This window comes from Hermetia illucens, chromosome 2 (assembly GCF_905115235.1).
Source record: "Hermetia illucens chromosome 2, iHerIll2.2.curated.20191125, whole genome shotgun sequence".
NCBI classification, from domain to species: domain Eukaryota; kingdom Metazoa; phylum Arthropoda; class Insecta; order Diptera; family Stratiomyidae; genus Hermetia; species Hermetia illucens.
The window spans coordinates 157,629,189-157,649,029 of NC_051850.1; the positions used below are offsets into that span (position 1 = coordinate 157,629,189).

Sequence of the window (19,841 nt, forward strand, 5' to 3'; positions counted from 1 at the left end):
TTCAAACAGGAAGAGTAACGCTAGAGAGGGTTTCAGAAGCTGGTAGTGTTCCAGCTGACACCCTCGTAAATGCAGTGGTAAACCTAATAACAACAGCCTAGGAAGCTTACATACCCCAGAAGGGCACTAGCCGTGACAAGCCTTCTATACACTAGTGGACAACAGAAATTGCCGACCTACGAAAGGAATTTCATAAGCTCCGCCGTTTGGCACAAGGTTTACATGCCAGCGAGAAGACATGCACCATAAAGACAGAGTATAGATTAGCAAAATGGAGATTCTGAAGGGCAACAACTAAAAGCCAAGCTCGTGGCTGACAGAACTTAGTCAACGAGGTAAATAAGGATTTGTAAGGACTTGCCTACAAATTTATGACACGAAAAATCGAGACTATGTGAAAACCCTGCATATTAAGTACTGAACAGATGGACCGTATTGTACAGGTAATATTCCCCAGACATCACCAACGGGTTGATGTCAACTGCGCGGAATGCGTCGAGGACTGTCCCCTTTTCACAATGAAAGAACTCGAAGAAGCAGTTTTCATCATGAAAATAAGAAGGCGCCAGTTCCCGGTGATATCCCGACCAAAGTTTGCAAACTTTCACTCCGCCAACGGCCAGACTTGATGCGCGGAACATTCAACGCTTGCTTGGAAGAGGGCATTTTTCCTTATCGTTGGAAGGTGGCGAAGCTTGCGTTAATCAGCAAAAGAAAGGTGCTGTCTGCATGCCGACTGCGGCATATACTTGACACGGCACGGAGGTGCTCGAAAAGTTCATAAAGAACAGACTCCCTGAAGCGATTCGTGCTGCCGGGGATTTATTCCCAAGGCAATTCGGGTTCAGAGCAGGGAGATCCACGGTGAAAGCTTTTATAAAGGTCATAGATGCGGTTCATCGAACCGAGGCACACCGCCTGTTTCGACGGGTAGTGGTCCTCATAGCGCTTGATGCCAGAACTGCCTTCAATTCCGTAAGATGAACCAAAATGCTTGATACATTAATTCCGCGTACCGAGATACCTCTTGCGGATATTGAGGTATTATCTCAAACATCGCTCCCTGCTCTATGAGATGTTAGACGACTAGAGCAGGATGAAGATCACAATAAAAGTAGTACAGAGATCCATACTAGAGTGGGATCTCTGGAACGCTTCCTACGATAGTCTGCTAAGACTCGATATGCCAGAAAAGTCGCCCCTGGTGGGTTATGCAAATGACGTTGTCGCACTTGTGGCCAGACGCATTGTTGTACAGGCGCAAAGCAGACTTGGCATATTAATGCGACGGGCAATGGATGACTTGTCATGGTTTTGCCTTCCGATGAAAAAAAACCGAACTAGTCATCTCAACCAGATAAAGAATCCCGACCCTGCGTCCCATATCAATCGGCAAATTTACTATAAAGTCAAAGTCAGCGGTTAAATACCTTGGTTTAATGCTCGACTCGAAGATCACTTTTTTCGAGCAAATCAAAAAAGTTTAGGCCTTAAGTCGGCTAATGGCGGATATCGGAGGCTCTATATCTACCAGGAGACATCTTCTTATGGAATTCCTGTTGCTCTCCTTGCTAAGGAACATATAGCCATCTACAGCCGCACAAGGTGAAGATTTAAGAGAGATGATGGAGGTCAACGCACACTTTTCGAGTAGCAACTCTCTTGGCAAAATGAACAAAGGGGTAGATGAACTGCGCGGCTCATCGACAATTTGGATCCTGTTTTCAATCTTATCTGCGCAAGATTGGGAAGGCAGAATCTCCTGATTGTATGTTCTGCAATGAAGTGGCAGACGACGCCAAACACAACTTTTTTTCTTGTGACTTTCGCCAGCAGCTTTATGCAGACACAGAGAAGCTCTCTCCAGACATCGTTGTCAGATAGATGCTAAGGAGCGCTGCAGATGGAGCTATATTGCCCATTACGTTTGAGTTCTTCTTATTGTGGAAAAGATTGACCTAGACCGGTGCAGCGACCGGATGGCAAGGGGTTTTCTGAACTAACTACTTCCTTCCCCTTCTCCACTTTTGTTGGTGAAAGGAATTCCCTGGCTTAAAGGCAGACTAAATCGGGAGAACGGGAGGGCTACCCCGCAGTAATGTGTCAAACGGTTCCAGGTTATTCCTCTGATGATAGGGAGGTTAGGTTTAGTTGGCCCGACGGTATACCGTTGCGAAAATCCAACATTCTATACGTAAATACATTCACCTATCCTACCAACAGTGACAGGCACGTGAAACAGTGGTGATATCGAAAAAGTGGCTGTCAAAACAGAGTTTGTCGTCGAAGGTTACACCCAGGTCGAGGATAGAGTTCAGATAGGGCAGAGAGCAACCACCAAGAGAGTAGGAGAAAGGGGTGGGAGAGATTTGAAGCAAGAAGAACCAACTTATTAACTGAAGCACAATCCATTGAGAACGAAACAAAAACAGCCTGAGGTCTTCGGCGTATAACAAGCAAGGACAATTGAGGACAGATGGGAGGTCTTTAATAAAGAATAAAAATAAAAAAGATCGTACACTGGATCCTTGTGGCACACCAGTGAAGGGGGGGGAGGGAGGACAAGAAGTGCAACCATTAAAGGAAATGCTTGAGGATCGGAAGGAGAGGTAAAAGGCAAGCCAAGTAATAAGTGATGGAGGAATGTTGAGAGAGGCGAGTTTGGACAATAGTATCTGGTGGTTAACGGAATCAAAGGCCTTAGAAAAGTCCATGTAAATGACGTGGACTGCCGAGAGTTGAGGCATTTGGCCACAAAGCTGGTGAAATCCAAAAGATTGGTAGCTGTAGATCGATGTTTTATGGAGCCGTGCTACTCCTTAGCTATAATGTGGCCGAAATGGGTGGTCATTGATGTATCTCCCGAGGATCTTGGAGCAGGATGAGAGAAGCGAAATGGGACGGTAATTCTCAGCAAGATTATGGTCACCGCCTTTGTGTATGGGAAAAATAAGGGCTTCTCTCCACAGGCTGGGAAAATGGCACTCTTCCAGGCTCTTATTGAAAATAATGCAGAGAGGAAGGGAGATGAACTTAGAGGTTATAATCGGAAAGAGGTTAGGAAGACCATCGGGGTCGGGTCCGACATTGGTATCAAGGTTGTCAATGTGATATTCCACCAAGGAAGGAGTAAGGAGGGGACTGGCAGGAGATTCAGAAAAAGCTGTGCTCAGAGGGGAGAGTGAGAAAAAGAAGAAGAAAACTATGTGCAATTTCATATTTATGGATAGCCCCAGTTGTTTCACTTCTCGGATTGTTGAGATTTTCTTGCGCGCATCAGATATTAATTAACAAATATTAGAAGCCAATTTCGCACATTTTTGGGGAGACTCAAGTTCTATTTTAACCACTCTGAAAAAAAGCAAATTAAAAATAAATTAGACAATATGCAAGTTCACTATATTTTCACTTATTCACATAATTAATAGTATAATCTAATCAACGAGCCACTAAATACAATTATCAGAAATGGACGAACTGTATCTTTAAATATCTACAGAAAACTCATTTAAACCTCGTAATCACCATAATCATACTAATTGACTTCCCTTTTATCCTAGGGCTACACACCGTTGCACCTGGCTATGCAGTTCGGAAAAGAAAATATCTTCGACCTTCTCGTCAATGTTTACAGTAAGTATTAGTGCAGTTTATTACTTTAATACTATTTACATTTCCCGAAAAAAATCAAAGAGCCAATTCAAACAGTCAATTATAATTTTCGTCCCCTCCGGATTAATCGCCAACCGGCATCGCAGTATCCTCTGAAGATAGCCACGCGGGCTCATCGATTGCATTGACGGCATTCATCGCTCGGCGCACCTTGATCCCTTAATGCCTCTCGGTGCCTACCATTAGCCTCTTCTGATTGATTGACAGGTGATATCACTGCACAAATAAAGCGGCTTTCGGCTCAAAGGAATAGAGACCCCTATTTTGAAGGGTATCGCGTTAACATAAGAAATCGCCGATCAATTTGTATTGATTCTTCACTTATGGTATCTTGATGGTGTGTTTAAGATTGTCTGGTGACAATAGCGAAGGAGGCTGGTGGTAGGAGTTGTGAATGCGGAATATTGACTATTTGGATTCGGTCTCAATATCGTGACCGCAGGCTTTCAAAGAATAAACAAAAATTCTAAGTGTTAATGTATTTGAATTTTGTGCAGTGTTATTTTGTTATCAGAGCATATAATGATGAATTTATTGTAATCTATTTTATGCAATATTATTATCGATCTATCGCTAATTCGTTATGAGCTGTAAATGTAATTGGACCTAACAGAGATATGAGTGCTTGGAGCTGCGACTCCTTCCACTAAACTAAACTAACGATCGTGGTCTTTATTCCGAAAGCGAGTAGAAAGGATCCTTTTCACTCTAAATCTTTTAGACCCATTTGTACTCAAAACATTTGAGGGGGTAGGACATCGAGGGAGCGATCGACAACACATCACACATGGTAATACGAGATGTCCTGATGCAAGGGAATGGGGCCTTTTAGATAGGCAAATAGAAATGCCGCCAACGAAAAATTCTATTGCCATGAATACTACTCAAAGTTGCCTACAGGGCGGGGTACTATCACCACTAGGGTAGAGTATGGTAGTTGACGAAATCCTAGGAGAGCTAAGAAACACTGAAACACAGGTCCAGGGTTACACTAATGAGATTGTTTCAATTTGGATTGGGCAAATATGGATGGTGCTTTCATATTTACCCCTATAGAGTACACCGAATTCTATCCGGAATACGAATCACTGTACCTGACGTAGGAAGGTGGAGCTGCGCATCAATTCACTAAAAAAACACAAGCCTGATTACCTGAGAGCTATTAGATTACATGACATGTAGGTTAAACGAATAACAGAGGTGAAATATTTGGGAATCACACTAGATCAAAAATTACTCTGGAAGGCGGATGTTGAAAACATATGTCGGAAAGCTGCAAGGGCTTTGTTGAATTACAAGTCAATAGCAGGGAAAAAAATGGGAAACACCCCGAAAATGCTGCACTGGATATGCACTGCAATAGTAAAGTCCATTTAGGGCGGTAGTCTGCACAGGCGGAGCTAAACTCAGCACAACAATCAGGTAGTTACCCAACCTTGAAAGACTTTCTCTTATGTTTACGATGGGACGATGAAGACATACCCAAAGGCAGGTAGAATGACATCATGGTGTAACAGGTCAAATTGGGAAAGCATGGCCTAAACCAGCAACTGATTCCCTGGTATACCGACGTGGACGTCAGAGTCATTGACTCATGAAAACGTACTTGGAACCGATGAGTAATCACAGTAGTATAAATATACGCCATAAATAGATATTCCTTCTTCATCCTAAAAGGAAATATAGAGGGAATAGTATTGTTGTTCTGACCGTCAGCCAACCACTGAAAGGTACAAAAGTGGAGATTTTGATGAGCAAAAAAAAACGTATATACATCACTGGCAGATACACATTTGACGGAATAACCACAGCACCTGGCAATGAATTTGTAAGAGTCAACATGATCCACCTTTGTCATCGCGAAATACTTCAATGCATGTTCTACCGAGTGGTGAAGTTCCAACCAACAGGGAATTGACATTACTGGAAGCCCTTTCGTCGCTGTAGATCGGTCCTGATAATATCGAAACTACCTATACCTGCCGCAAAATAAGGACCAGCTCCATGGTAGATATCACTCTGCTAAGTATTAGGCTGATGAGAAACATAGCCTGACAATTTAGTGAGCCCTACATCCATAATGATCATAACGCTATACCCTGTCTCTATGCTTAGTAAATTAAGATTAAGCGATCCAAGATAGATTGTACATCTCGGGTTGTTCTTCCCATGATGTCGATATCGTCAGCATAGGCCAGTAGTTGGGTGCAGTTGAAGAAAACAAACATTTTTTTTTTTCCGAAAACAAACATTTTTATTCTATCCTATAAAAATACAGTGCTAAATTAACCTAACTTAAGTACTACCTTAACAGCCTAGCTTAATCTAAGGTATAATCTATGGCTTAAACTAACTTATCGCTAAGGAATAAATGGAAAAAATACATGTTATGATATCTGGAGGAAAAGTCGAAAAAAACCTCCATTAGTTGACTTTTTTATAAAAGCGGGCGGGCGGGGAAGGAATTAGGATGTGGGTTGGGATGGGGGGGCATGCGGGAGGGGTTTAGGAAAGGGAGCTAGGAGTGGCGCTAAGGATGGGTAGGTTTTATAAACTGGGATGAGGAGTAATTACCGTTGTAGAAGATTACTCTACCGCCGGGGTCGAAAAGAAGGTTACGGGCTTGGAGAGATACGAGGATTTGTGGGAACAGATGAGTTCGTAGAAGATTCTCTTCGACGATCTCGATCTGCATGGCCTGGGAGATGAGTGGATTTGGGTGGGATCTGGATTTTTCCAGGAATTTGAGGGCATGACGGGCTAGGACTGCGTCGATGCGGGGCGTTTGAGAGGACTCGTAGAGGATCTGGTTGGAGATGTATTTGGAGCGGTCTTCGTTCTTGTAGATGTTGGTACAGTGGCGGAGGATTCTGCGCTCTTTGAGGCGGATTCGTTCCATTTGGTGAGGGGAAGTGTCGGACCAGAAGATAAAGCCGAAAACGAGGAGGGGACGGATAAGCTGTTTGTAGCAAAACAGCTTGACTTTCTGAGGAGTTGGACTGGTGTATTTTAGGATTGGGTAGAGGGATTTGAAGGCACCTGTTGCACGGTTCAGTGCCTTCGTGATGTGTTGGACGTGGGATAGGCGGGAGTTAATTGTCACCCCAAGGTAGGTGACTTCCTTGACGGTTGGGATGGTGTCGTTGTGGATTTTCAGGGATAGGGTTGAAATGTCGTTCCTCATTTTCGGCGTCATCTTAGCGGTACCATGGAATACGATGGTTTCGCATTTTTGTGGGTTCAGGGACAGTTTCCAGCGGGTGAAGTACCGGTAGAGCTCGTCCAAATAGGAATTCAGGCGGGCTTCACCGGCAGGGATGTTTCTGGTGAAGGTGTAGAGGATGAGATCATCCGCGTATTGAAGGATTCGGATTGGATTTGGGTGTGGAGTTGGTTTGGGAAGGTCTGCGGTAAACAGGGAAAAGAGGGTAGCGGAGAGGACTGACCCCTGAGGGATGCCAGCCGGGCTAGAATATGGGGAGGAGAGGTGTTCTCGGAGTTGGACTTGGGATTTCCGCCCATCAAGAAAGCTAAGAATTAGCTTACAGAGGTGCGGATGGAACTGGAGGACTTCAGAAAGCTTGTATGCGAGTCCGTATTGCCATACGGAGTCGAAAGCTTTCTTTATGTCGAGGAGACAGGCTATGGTCGGAGCGTTCCGGTTGAGACCGAGGAGGACGTCCGATTTGAGCACGAGCAGCGCATGCTCGACTGAATGTTTGGGACGGTTTGCAAATTGGAATTGTGGGATGGAATGATTGGAGTCGCAGTGCTCGTCGATGGAGACTTTGATGATCCGCTCGAAAATCTTGGCGGAGGAAGAGAGGATTGAGATAGGCCTGTAGCTATCGGGATTTAGTGGATTTTGGTTTTTCTTGGGGATAGGAACAATTCGAGCACTCTTCCAATCTGTTGGGAAGTGGGCGTTGATAAGGCAGTGGTTGATGATGGAGGACATAATGGGGACGATGCTTGGGGCGCATTTCTTAAGGACGATGGAGGGTATTTTGTCAAGCCCGACTGATTTCTTGTTTTTGGAGGCGGCGATGGCCGCCTTGACCGAGTCTGGACTGACAAAGTGGATAGGGAGGATATTCTCTCGCTGACTTGGGTCGGCGAGAGCATGGTCGAAGGGGTTTTGTGTGGGTTGGGGAATGAGGTAGGAAGGGTTGGTTAGGAGTTGGGAGATCTTTCCGTTTACCTCGTTTTCGAAACTTGGTTCACGGAAGTGGAGGGTACAGTGGTGGGCTTGCAGGAAGTGGTCAGCGAGGACTTTGACTTTTTCTGTGGGCGGGATGTTTTGGGGAAGGATCGCGTTTTGTTGGACAGATTTGCCCAAACGCGGGCAGGTTTTTCTGAGTTCCCTGTATGTGCCAGGGTTTAGCTCAGTGTTGGAGAGGCGGTTGTGGAGATATTGGGTGTATAGGGTGAGGATTCGTTCGCGAATGGACTTGTCCAATTCGCGGATTTCTGTGAGGAGGTGAGGGTGCAGTTGAAGAGATGATGCCTCTCACATTTATATCTGCATTGCTGTTCCTTTTTCTGTCTGTGAAGTTGCTTCTCTGCTCCGCAAATTTCGTGATAGGTCTGTGCGCTTGATCAGATTCTTTAAGAGTGCAGCTTTGCTTGGTATACAGCTTTCTTCCTTTCCGTAGCTAGTTTTTTACGATTTTGGCCAAGCATATTTGTGGAGGTACCAATGATAATTTTCTTAAGGTGGTTGTGAAGATCATTTGTTGATGCTTCATCTCCAGGACCTCTGTAAGCTGCGGTTATTGCAACATTCATTTCCCCCTTGTAAGTGCTACGGAGGGCTGTTTTGTGGATGGCTTCAGCGTTAACTCTCATTCGATTGTCAGAGGGAATTCGAGGTGGTGTTGTTATTCGAGCTCGGAGCACCATGCCAACAAGGTAGTATACGGTAGACGTTAGAGACGTTGGACCATCTCTCGCATACAAGCATGGGCTGATCACGGAAACATGTCCGGTTTACCGTTATGAGCCGCAAGCATTACTTCTGCATTAGTTCTGCTTACAGCATGTATTGGGACCGGCAAGTTCTAACTGATCGCCACATACCGATTCGAGCATCTTTTGATCAATGAAAATTAAGCCATATTCCAAGCAACCACACCATACATAGAACAGTTCTTGTTTGGCGACTCCGGTACACCTATCCAAATGTCAAACATCTCTAAAATATCTAATAACCATTAATGATTTGAAACAATATTGCATGCACAATCCTTCTTCAAATCAAGATAAAGGAGCATATCAACAATACGGAGCAGTAAACAAAGAAAATGAAATAGTAGCGGAATGCGTGAGGCGTTTCGTGCAGGACGGGGATGAATAGCAGACACAGAAGGATGATGAGTTCGAGTGACGATGCCATGATTTTTTATTCAAATTTTGCGCTTCTGCTCGGGAAATTCGCATGATGCTTTCCTCGGCAGACGATGTCCACTAAAATCTACATTCGTCGGACACTGCACTCGCGAAATGCGCGCAGTTGACCCTTTTTCTACTTTCCGCGATTTTCACACAACCACCGCAAAATTAGTTATCATTTCAGATTTATTGTCTAATCATCTACCCGCCACCGGCCGAAATATGGTTCTCATCCACATTCCTATCCCACACGGGCGTTCGAGTTTTTAGCGTTTTTCTCTGCTAAGCTTCTCCGTTTTCTGATTTCTTCCCATCATTCACTCGAATCTTAGCCAGAAACAAACGTTAGAAATGCATTTGATAATATGCAGCATAGTCGGGTCTATGTGAGAATAACAACAACAAATTTTTTTTATAGATTGAGGAGTCCTAAGTCTACATCCATTTGGTGTGGGGAGCAACTTACTCTCCCACTCTTTTTGGTCCACGGATTTCTCTGGACTTACCTCCCATACTACCAGCCGCGGATACTACGACAAAGTTCAAATATGAGCCAAAATATCCTTAAATAGATATCTCGCATGCATTATACATATATATATGCCGAAATTATTAATAATTTGTATAATAATCCATTTTTTTCTATAACTTTACAGAAGCCAATCGTGACATAACTGACTGGAGCGGCAACAAACCATTGGATTACAGTCGTCAAAGAACAAGTGTATCAGCATCAACATATAGCAGTGAGTATGAACCTCTCAGACCGAAGACCTATCAGAATTTAGAGCACATTAGCGGTCAATACCGTTCCTCTGTAGCTGCTGGCGGCAGTCTTTCATTACCGCGTCGAAAGCGCGAAAATCGCAAAACAGTCTTCGGTGTTAACAACAACCTCATTACAACAACCCTCGATAACACACTCAGGGTGCAGTCAATGCTGTTCACGGGTGATATGATGTCACCACAGGAGAAGTGCGAAATGTTTTTGGCCAGCGAGCGTGGTCAACATCCACCTTCTGCCGAAAACAGTTTGTCCACTAATACAACTGGAACTGGTAGCATCTCCAGTGATACTGGAATCGGAAGTAGTGAACAGTTCATACCAGCTAGTAGATTCACTACGACTCCACGCTCGAAGCGTAATGAGAGCTTCCTAGCTAAGAAGAAGTTGAAAACGTCCGCCAGTAGAAAGAACTCGACCGAGGAAAGCCATTGTTAAATATTAACCACGCCAGCTATTAACAAAATTTGATCATAATCGGAGAAAAACAGAATAACTAATCCACTAACAATCAATTGATGTATATTTGTTTAAATATCTTAGAATTGTTTTTTTTTTCTTATTTGCAAAGTGCTTGTTTTCAGCTGTAAAAAAGTTGGGAACTACATAAATCTGGAAGCTGGTAGTTTTAAAATATTTTTGATTTAACATCTAAACTCAGTTCCTTAGTTTATGCTTTCCGCCTTAAGCTTTCTAAAATTGTTTAGAACTAAATTTAGTTTGCCTGAAGTATTATTCGCTTATTACTCCAATTCCCAATTAAAATTAATAAAAAGTGCCAGCTGAAAGCAACACATTTGTGCATAAAATAATTACATAGAATTTCCGTTTGTGCATGGTAATCGTTTAATTTTTTTCTTTAATTCTGTGAACATATTTTGTATTTTTGCATGTTTTTTTATTATTATTACATTAAACTGTTTCAAAATGATTCCGTTTTTGTTCTTGGTTGCGCCTTTCGTTTCCTAGTTTCAATAACTTTCATTTGTTCGTTAGTTTTTTCTAAAAGCTTTTTGAATTTAACTTTAATCACGGGAAAATCCTGTCTGAAAACTATTTAACTTAATTAAAAGGTGGGGACGAAACTCATGCAGTCCTTGCTTAGAGTAATCATTTGAATTGAGTATTTTGTTTAAGGACTGAGAGGTCGTCGTAAGTCCACATCCACTTGATATCGGACCGGACCAAATAGGGAGTAACTTACTCCCTCTTTTTTTGTCCACGAACCCTTCGTTTAGGGCTTAGCATCCAAAATTCAAAACATATTAGGCGAAGACGGCTTTACGGTTTCTTACCAGGGCAGAGACAAATCGTCAGTCGCTGCCCCACCTCTGCGCTGGGAGCAGCGTTACGAAGCTCCTCACAGATGTTAAAAGCTCCTTTATATAATTCGCAAAACACGACATGACTGTGACTTATATTGAGCGTAAATCCGCCTATATTTTGAGCCGAAACTTGGCCAGAGCTAAACACATTTTGTTTAAGGATTGAGAGATCCTAAGTCCGTATCCACTTGATGTCGAATCGGACCAAATGAGGAGCAACTCAGTCCCTTTGGCCCAAAGTATGGGCAGATTTACGCTCAATATGATTCAAGTGACGTCGTGTTCTACGAATTATCTGAAGGAGCATTTAACATCTGCGGGAAGCTTCGGTGAGGCAGCATTTATCGATTTACCTCTGCCCTGGTGAGAAACCGTAAAGCCGTCTTCGCATAATATTATTTGAATTAAATTTACCAGATGTGAATTCATTTATCTTTTGTATCCATTAAAGATGACTGGGTCATATTTCAACAAAGACTGCGAAAAGCTCAGGAGCTTTCAAGATAAAATTATGCTGGAGGGGGTAACAATTTTTTCAGGATCGTTTGGGCTTAGTTTCCCAATTCATTCGATAATAATTATACTAAGGTTAAACGTACAATAAACTAACTGAATACAGGGTTATTGGGGAAATTCATTTGCCATCTGGTGCCATTGCCTTCAAACTTTGTTCCCGACTTCGCTTGCATGAGGTTTGGTCATATCGCAAACAGAGTACAGCCTAGGCAAATTCTGTGCTTAAAATTCGTTTGAGACTAATTTAATAGTATTGAAATTTGAACAGAGCATTGATGAATTCTGGATTTATAATAATAATAATAATCGTTGGCGCAACAATCCATATTGGATCAGGGCCTTGAAGTGTGTTAGAGCACTTCATTCAAGACCGTAACGGTACACTAGGAGGCAATGTGGTCAACATTGCGCTCGATTTCTGGATTTATGATTCGCTTAATATTTTACTTCATCTCCAAATATTCCCTGCACCAGGAAGGCCTAAAGAGCCCTTTTCTTTTCCTTTACCAAAGTCACCGAAGCTATCCTCTAATACCTCTATTCAGATGATGTTCTGCGAATCTAAACCGTTGAAGAAGCTTATGTAAGGTGTCCTTGTTCCAAATAATAAATCTTACTAGCCGGTTTTCTCCAAGTGATAATTTAAGCTCTCCTATCGCCGATGAGTTCAAAATCCTCTACTCCGCTATATGAATCCTCGCGACTTCAACTGTGCTAATCTGCCAGATGTGCCATCCACAAAGACGTTTCATTCAATCGACCGAGGTGAAGCACAGGAACTCTATACCAAATGATGTTTGCCAAATGATGTCGGTACGCTAATTTTCTCCAGCTTACTGCTAACCGGTAAAATGATTTTTCATATTTTCGGCTAGAACGAGATTTAGATGCAAGGCAATGGGTCATTTCCACAAATGACTTTTCTAGAACACGGCTAAGCCCGATCTACCTTCAATGATTGAACTACCGGTGAATATTATTGCAGCTGTGACTACCTAGAATCCATTGCTTTCTGATGATTAATAACAGAATATAAGGCAAAGCTAAATCTACAAATTAAATGATGACAACAGAGCCATTTGATTTTTACCCTTGTGTTCTGGGGTTCAAAAATCGGCGCATCGCTGAAAGATGGTAGCTTTTCCAAGCGCTAATGGTACCAAACCGTCATACGTTATTCACTGCTTTATGATACACCTCCAAGGGAAGTGCGATTTCTGTAGATTAGCTGGAAGTACCGCCAGCATCGTACCTTTGACTGCTCCAGTAAACAGCGAAGCCTTTAGATTAGATTATATAACTGCCATTATCCCCTAAATGGGGCCAAGCGCGTCCACCCGCAGTTACTCTAAGATTCTGAATTCCATTACATGGCGATGGCAGCAATGGAGTCGTCTCCCCTTGTTAAAGTGTGACGTATGCACCGCCACATCCGCCTTCTAATTAATCTTGCCCATATGCAGCCATTTTTCGATGCACCACATGACAATATATGTATACATGAGAATGGGCTTTGTCAGAGATCTGTACATTTAGCGAATCCGTTTTGATCAATCCTTCAGGTCTTATTTGTCACAGGCTTACTACATCAGAACAATTAATAAGGTTTCTTATATTATTCATGAATTTGATGTTGCACTCCAAGATATTTAACAGTTCGTGCTAGTTAGATTTTCAGTCCCGATAAATTAAGTGGGTCGGATGTCACTTAAGTTAGATTAGGTTGAGAGATTGGCGAGAGCTGCGGCTTCAAACACTCAGACCTTTCATTAAGGCCATTAAGGCAAGAGTCTCCTATATGCTGCATTTGCACACTTTTGCGAATCTGAGAACATCTTCCAGACGCAGAGCGGGCAAAAATTCTTCATTAAGGAAAACCTTTCCGATGTATCTTCGTAGGAAGACCGGGCACAGTAAATTCATGGCCGTCTGCTCCTCTTCCTCACATTGGCTAGATATAGCTGAGATCTCCACTACGGTCTTTTCCACATGTTATGTTATAGAGCATTGTTCCGTTAAAAGGCCTTCCAGATTTTATATTCTCTTTCTTAAGAGACAATGAAGATGATGCTCTGAAACCCTCGCGTTTTTTTACAAAAGGTTTCGTCAGCCAGATTTTCCTATTCGACTGCTTAAATCCTTGCAACTTCCCTCTTCAACGTGGCTTCAATAAGCTGATGCCAAATGCTCGCTCTGGTCCCAATATTTTGGAGCGAGTGCCTCGGCAAGCCAATGTGTTAGCCTCTTCATTATCGACAATGTTCTAAGTGTATTTTCAACCATCTGAAGAATGTTTCGGCCAGTTGATCCAGTTCCAGCAGCAACTCCACACTAATTGGTGAAATGATGTTGCTATTGAGTGCCAATAACATTACTTCGCTATGGAAGCTGATTCCTATTTTTGTCGCAGAGGTTATTCTGTTGCCAATAAATTTTTTTGGGTAGAGAAGTAAAATGCATTTACGCACAAAGTGCCGGGGAGGTTAAAATACGCCCTTATTACGTCTGGTGTCCTAGATGGAACCGTTTGACACATTACCTCACGCCAGGCCTGTTAAATGCAGGAGCACACAGGTCCAGGGAACCTCAGCTATCCCGATAACTCTCCTATTCGTCTGCCTCTTTTTTGCCTTTAGAATGCCTTGAGTATAATGTGACAGTCAGCTCGACGTGTCCTTGCTTTGTATCATAGCCTCAGTTATGGTATCCCACTGCCTCCTGGAGAATAACGTGTGGCAAGCATCATCCACCCCACATCCTTCCTGTAAATCCAATCGGGCGATAATGATTTCCGGATTGTGTGCAGGTAGAACTGAAAATATCCCTATCTGCTGAAGTAACTGTCAATCGCTCCATATTTTCGATAGAACCACGGCCGCACGTCTTTAATGAGATGTGCGGCCCATCTACTCCTCGATTCTCTTTCCCACGCTGAGATTGCAGACTCTCTATTCACAAGCGACGGCTTCCTATTTTCCCTCGCCTTTTCTTCTCCGCTCAGCAGCATGGAGAGAATAACTCTTTCTATCACCGTTACCTATTGAGGGGGGGCTTAATATTTTCGGGCGAGCGCAATGCTAACCACATTGCCTCCTACAGTGTACTGTAGTGTACCGTTACGGTCTAAAATTAAGTGCTCTAACACACTTCCATCCAGTATGGATTGCTGCGCCAACGATTAGTATATCTATTATCACCATAGGCGGACGCAACTCGCTAAACCCCTCACTGTTGTACTTGCGCTAGGGGCTTGCAATACATAACCTTACTGAGTGTGCGAGACCATACTTCGGAATCGTATAGAAGGGCGAACTGAACCGCCTTCACGACGCCTACTGGACAATGGACCTCCGTTATTGGGCTTCAGCTGGAAAATTTTACTCAATTCATCTTCGTTTCTATCATGATGTCGAGCTATTTCTCCACCGGTTTCGACAAGACCATGGCTTCATCAAGCTGAATAGGGAAGACTGTGAAAACTCTCTCTCCTTGACTGGGGCGACCATTTCAATTTTCAACAGAGCTAAAGAGAATCCATCTCTATCTTCTGGTTCGCCACATCACCGTTCCCAGTGTGCGCTGAACTTGTTCAATCGTGCATGCAGCGACCAATACCGCAACATTATCCTCGCATCCGACCATCCATCCTTTAGTCTTTGCAGAGTTGTTACTCTCAGTCATTCATAAATCTTCGGAATGCAACATCCTTTTCAGTGTGTGGAAGAAGGAGATAATCGTTAAGACTACTAAGAAGGGCTCTCATCTTGAGTGCAACAATTGGAGCGGCATTTGCTTCCTGAAGTAGCAAAGATACTAGCTTAAATAATCCTGGAACGCATCAAGAAAAATGCATGTGGGGAGAAACCGCAAGTTGAGAGTGGAGTCTGATTTTTGCCACCAATATTCTGTGTTCTCGTTATCGGTGGCGTCCTTCATGCTGCCTTAGCTGAAGCTCCTAGGAGTTCAATGAGCCATGTTATCTATCCTCAGACAGCTTGACTACACTGATGACACCTGCTTGTTCTCTCACTGAGTCATGGAACTTGACCAGGTGACTGTGCATTTGGAGGTGGAACCATGCAAACCCCGATTGAAGGCTTCTCATTCTGACGGGTTATCGCACTCTTCCTATTTGCATTAATGACCAGAATATCAAAGGCGTCGAATAACTTGTATATCTAGGAGTTGTTGTTTTTGTAACAGCGCTAAACCTACTTTAGCCATTTTGTTCAATATCTAGCAATGCAGTTATCTTAACACCTACATCAAATTGAATTGCTCTGCACAAATATCCTCTCTGTGCTGGTCTCGAAGAATAGTCGGGTAAAGGGCCGCCCAAGAACCATATATTGTGCAAAACTTAAAAAGATCTAGAATTAAAAAACAAAGACTAACGGTTTCGTCCATTGCTGAGACAACTCATCAGACGCTGCCTCACCTCTGCCCTGGGAGCAGCGTGACCGAAAGTGACAACCGGTGTTAAACGCTCCTTTATATAATCGCAAAAACACGACAAAGATCCGAATTATATCCAAACTAAACCGCCAATAGCTTGATCCTAAACTAGGCTAAAACTAGATTATTGTTTGGGATATGGGGGATCCTAAGCCCACATCCACATGATATTGGACCGGACCAAATGGAAAACAACTTACTCCCACGTTTTTTTGGTCCACGGATCCTTCGTTTGGGGCATAGCATGCAAACATTCAAAAACAAGGACTAACGATTTCGTCCAGGGCAGAGAGGCGTGCTGATGATGTTTTTGAATGCTTGGGTGTTATGTCCCAAACGGGGGGCCAGTGGACCAAAAATCGTGTCAGTAAGTTGCTCTCCATTTGGACCGGTTCAACATCATGCGGATGTGGACTTAGGATCCCCCATATCCCAAACAATAACCTGGGAACTGTTTAGGCACATTGCTAGGTACCGGCAATCATGGCACGTAGGTATGGTTGGTGGAGATGTTCCAAATAAATACCCGAGTTAACTCTTGCCAATGCGGAGAGCCGAGTTACCAAAAAATGCCAAAAAAATTGTGTTCAGACGTGTCGAACCTTAGTAGTCAGGCTCTCAATACTTAGTTGCCCATGGCATCCTATATTTACTCCTCATATAATAGGGTTATGACTTAACACTGAAAAATTTTACCTACACGCCTGATATCTCATTTCTGAAGGACCATATACTCTCTGTGTCTAATGTTATACCTACCTAGGTACTCATACTAGCTAGAAAGAGAGCATTTATCTGTTTCAATATTAATCTTGGCTTAATATAATACACCATCTCACAATTAATCCTATTTTCCCGTGGAAGGTTTGTACATGAAAGTTTTGACCCGCCAGTTCTGACCAACATATTATGTGGAAAAACACTTTCGTCTAATATCAGGAGGAAGTATTCTTTCCACCACTTCATCGTTGCCATCTTATCAAGGAAAGCTGTCCAGTACGCCTTATTATAGTTCCTCTGAAGTGACGCTTTGCTAGCCAGTTTAAAAATGTAGCACTTCAATCCGTCTCAGGACACTAGCAGAAACAATGTCCCCTAAACCCCGTGCATTTGAACTTGTAACGGAGGAACCTCACCATCCAGACCATTCTCCCATTTCGTGTCAAATCGATCCGATGCAAACAACGCCTGAAAATGGAAATAAAAAAATGCATACCCCTTATATTATAAAGGTGTCTGGCATTGTCAGCGCCTCTCCTGGTTTATGTGTTCATTCGCCTATACGCCTCCCACTCTGTAACTTTCCCTCCCGGGATCACCCAATACCAACATCTCCGAGGAGATAAAAATAAGACTCAACAGTAGGACTGACTTTTATTTAGGGATTGAAAGAGTCCTGAGTCCGCGTCCATTTTATGGCGGACACCAATTGAGGAGAAACCTTTCCCCCTTTTGTAGTCCCCCCCTTTAAGTTGAACATTCTTGTTTTTATAAAACTGTCAGTCGCCCTTTTAGTTTAGTAGTTGTCATATTACTTGCAGAAGGCATTTGGCAACATTTGTACTTCACAGATAAACGGCAATAGGTGATGCCTGAAACCCTTTGTTCTCATTTAATTATCGGCCTATTTGGTTCTTACGCTTCTTTCTTTCACTTTGAAAATGAAGGGAATTTAGATTTAAAAGAGTGACAACTATAAATTGAGAAAAACTAGGATACTCTAATTTATCTGGAAGGGAGGCTGGTCAATCACCTTGTGATCAATCGCCCTCGTAGTAAAATTTGTTACTAATGATAACTTGGGATACGGTACCGTAGAAAGGATGTCAATCTTTTTTAAATTTAAGCAACTCTTCGCCTCTATCTCCGCCCATTCTGAAGATCACCCTTCTTGTCTGTAAAAATGAAGAAGAAGAAATTTCAAGAGTACCTCCAATTATGCGGTTCATAAACCGATCTTTGAAGTTTGCACAACTACCTGACTATTGTGCTGAATTTGTGTTTTGTCTACCCAGATCACCGTTCCATAACTAATCATTGTCCTTTCTATTATATATATATCCAGCGTGGTATTTTCGAGATGCACCCTCATTCCCTGCTATGGACCTGCAAATCATAAAATCCCTTGTAGCTTTCCTACGTACGTTCGTGACATGTGTAATTCACCCATACATCACCTCTGTTTCTGTGCTGCCTAATATGTAGTTCTCAAGTAATCAAGCTTGTGCTTTCCAGTGAATAGTGCGCCAGTTACAAGAAATTCTTAATCTTCACATAAGGTGTCCTTACTCTTATTCCTATAGAATAATTCAATATCTTCAGCGTAGTCCTGGATCTTTATTTCAGTATTTGTTAGCTCTTCCCGGAGTACGTCGTATACTATGCTCCACATTAGCGATGGCAGTACCCAATCAAAAAACAACCCTTTGCTGTGTCGCTGAGCGTAGAATTACTGTCATCTACCATTTCGCCCATTCAGAAGGCCAGGATTCTGCATTGCGATATCCACACAGCACATAGAGCTATTTGCGTGGTATCTATTGGACTGCGTATTACATTCGACAGCATTTTCCGTGGATCGTCCTTCCCAGTAGTCACGTTGGCATGTAGTTGTAGTTGCCCAAGATCTTCAGTACAAATGATGTCAAGCAAATTGATCTGAAAAATTTAGGGTGAAGAGGATCTTTCTTACGCCCTTTCGTGATGAAGAACACTTTTCCCACTTCCATGCCCTCAGTATGAACCTCAAGCCTTCACTGCTGGGAAGATACCATCCACTCCGGGTGATTTCACTGGCTTAGAAGTTTTCAATGCTCATCTTCTAACTTCCGGCTCCCTCTTTTGCTATTTTCCTTTTTTCTCCCTCTGTCTATTTTTGGAGTGTCAGACAGAATTTGACTGTTCTCCGCCATTGGATAGGACCCCGAGGAATTTTTCCTGTTTCAGACAGATAGATTCTATCCTAGGTAGCAACCTTATATAACCTGGATATTTACAGTGGTTTGTTCAATCCCTTAACAGAATTTTTTGAAGTTATTTTACTTTACTTCTCTGATAGCTTTGTCGTACACGTCAATATGTTTTTATACCACGGCCAGTCCTAGATTTCGGACCTTTGTTCTCATTCTGACTAGATTCCCGTTCCACCAGAGTACATCCCTGGTGGAAGTGGGAGACCTTTTTCAATAAATAGTAACATGGGTTATAAATGGTCTGCACTAATATATTTGCAAAGTAGAACGGCTCGAATGGAGCGGGGGCAGTAAAGGGTAGTGCGGCGGTAGTGCAGACGAAAGTGTTTCGTTGGACCAGCGGTAAAACATGCACACATCGTGGAAAAATTACGAGAGAGACCGCTTGGATGGTATCAACATATAATTCGCGCTGAGGAGAACTCACTTGCCAAGACGGTCTGAACATCCAAATCGATGGGAAACGACCGAAATAACAATGGCTTCATAAGCTAGACAATGATTTGAGAGCGTCCCGACTCTATCCAGATCAAGCCTTTGACCGAGCAAAATGGCACATCCGACCCCGTCTGAACGGGGCAAAGGCAATCCATAATGGAGGCTTTAATAAGGTCACATAGATTGATTTTGCAATTGCAAGGGGGACCATCCATCAATTTAACCTCGGGCCCAGAATTTTCTCGCTACTGATACCTACCAGAAAACTATCACATACCGGTAAAACCT

General features: G+C 42.9%; 1 protein-coding gene across 3 annotated transcripts in view; it reads left to right on the plus strand.

Moving 5' to 3' along the window:
• Window positions 1–19,841, plus strand: part of LOC119649914 — an 80,921-nt gene that overhangs the window by 40,457 nt on the left and 20,623 nt on the right. For 2 of the 3 annotated variants that reach the window (XM_038052314.1, XM_038052316.1), the window contains exons 1-2: window positions 3,587–3,633; window positions 9,720–9,809. Coding sequence is in view for 1 of the 3 variants with exons in the window: in XM_038052313.1 (XP_037908241.1) it covers window positions 3,585–3,633; window positions 9,720–9,809 (139 nt within the window). In the remaining 2 variants the exon portion in view is untranslated. Of the gene's footprint in view, window positions 1–3,560; window positions 3,634–9,719; window positions 9,810–19,841 lie in introns of those variants that run through there. The other variant, XM_038052313.1, reaches the window with a different exon arrangement.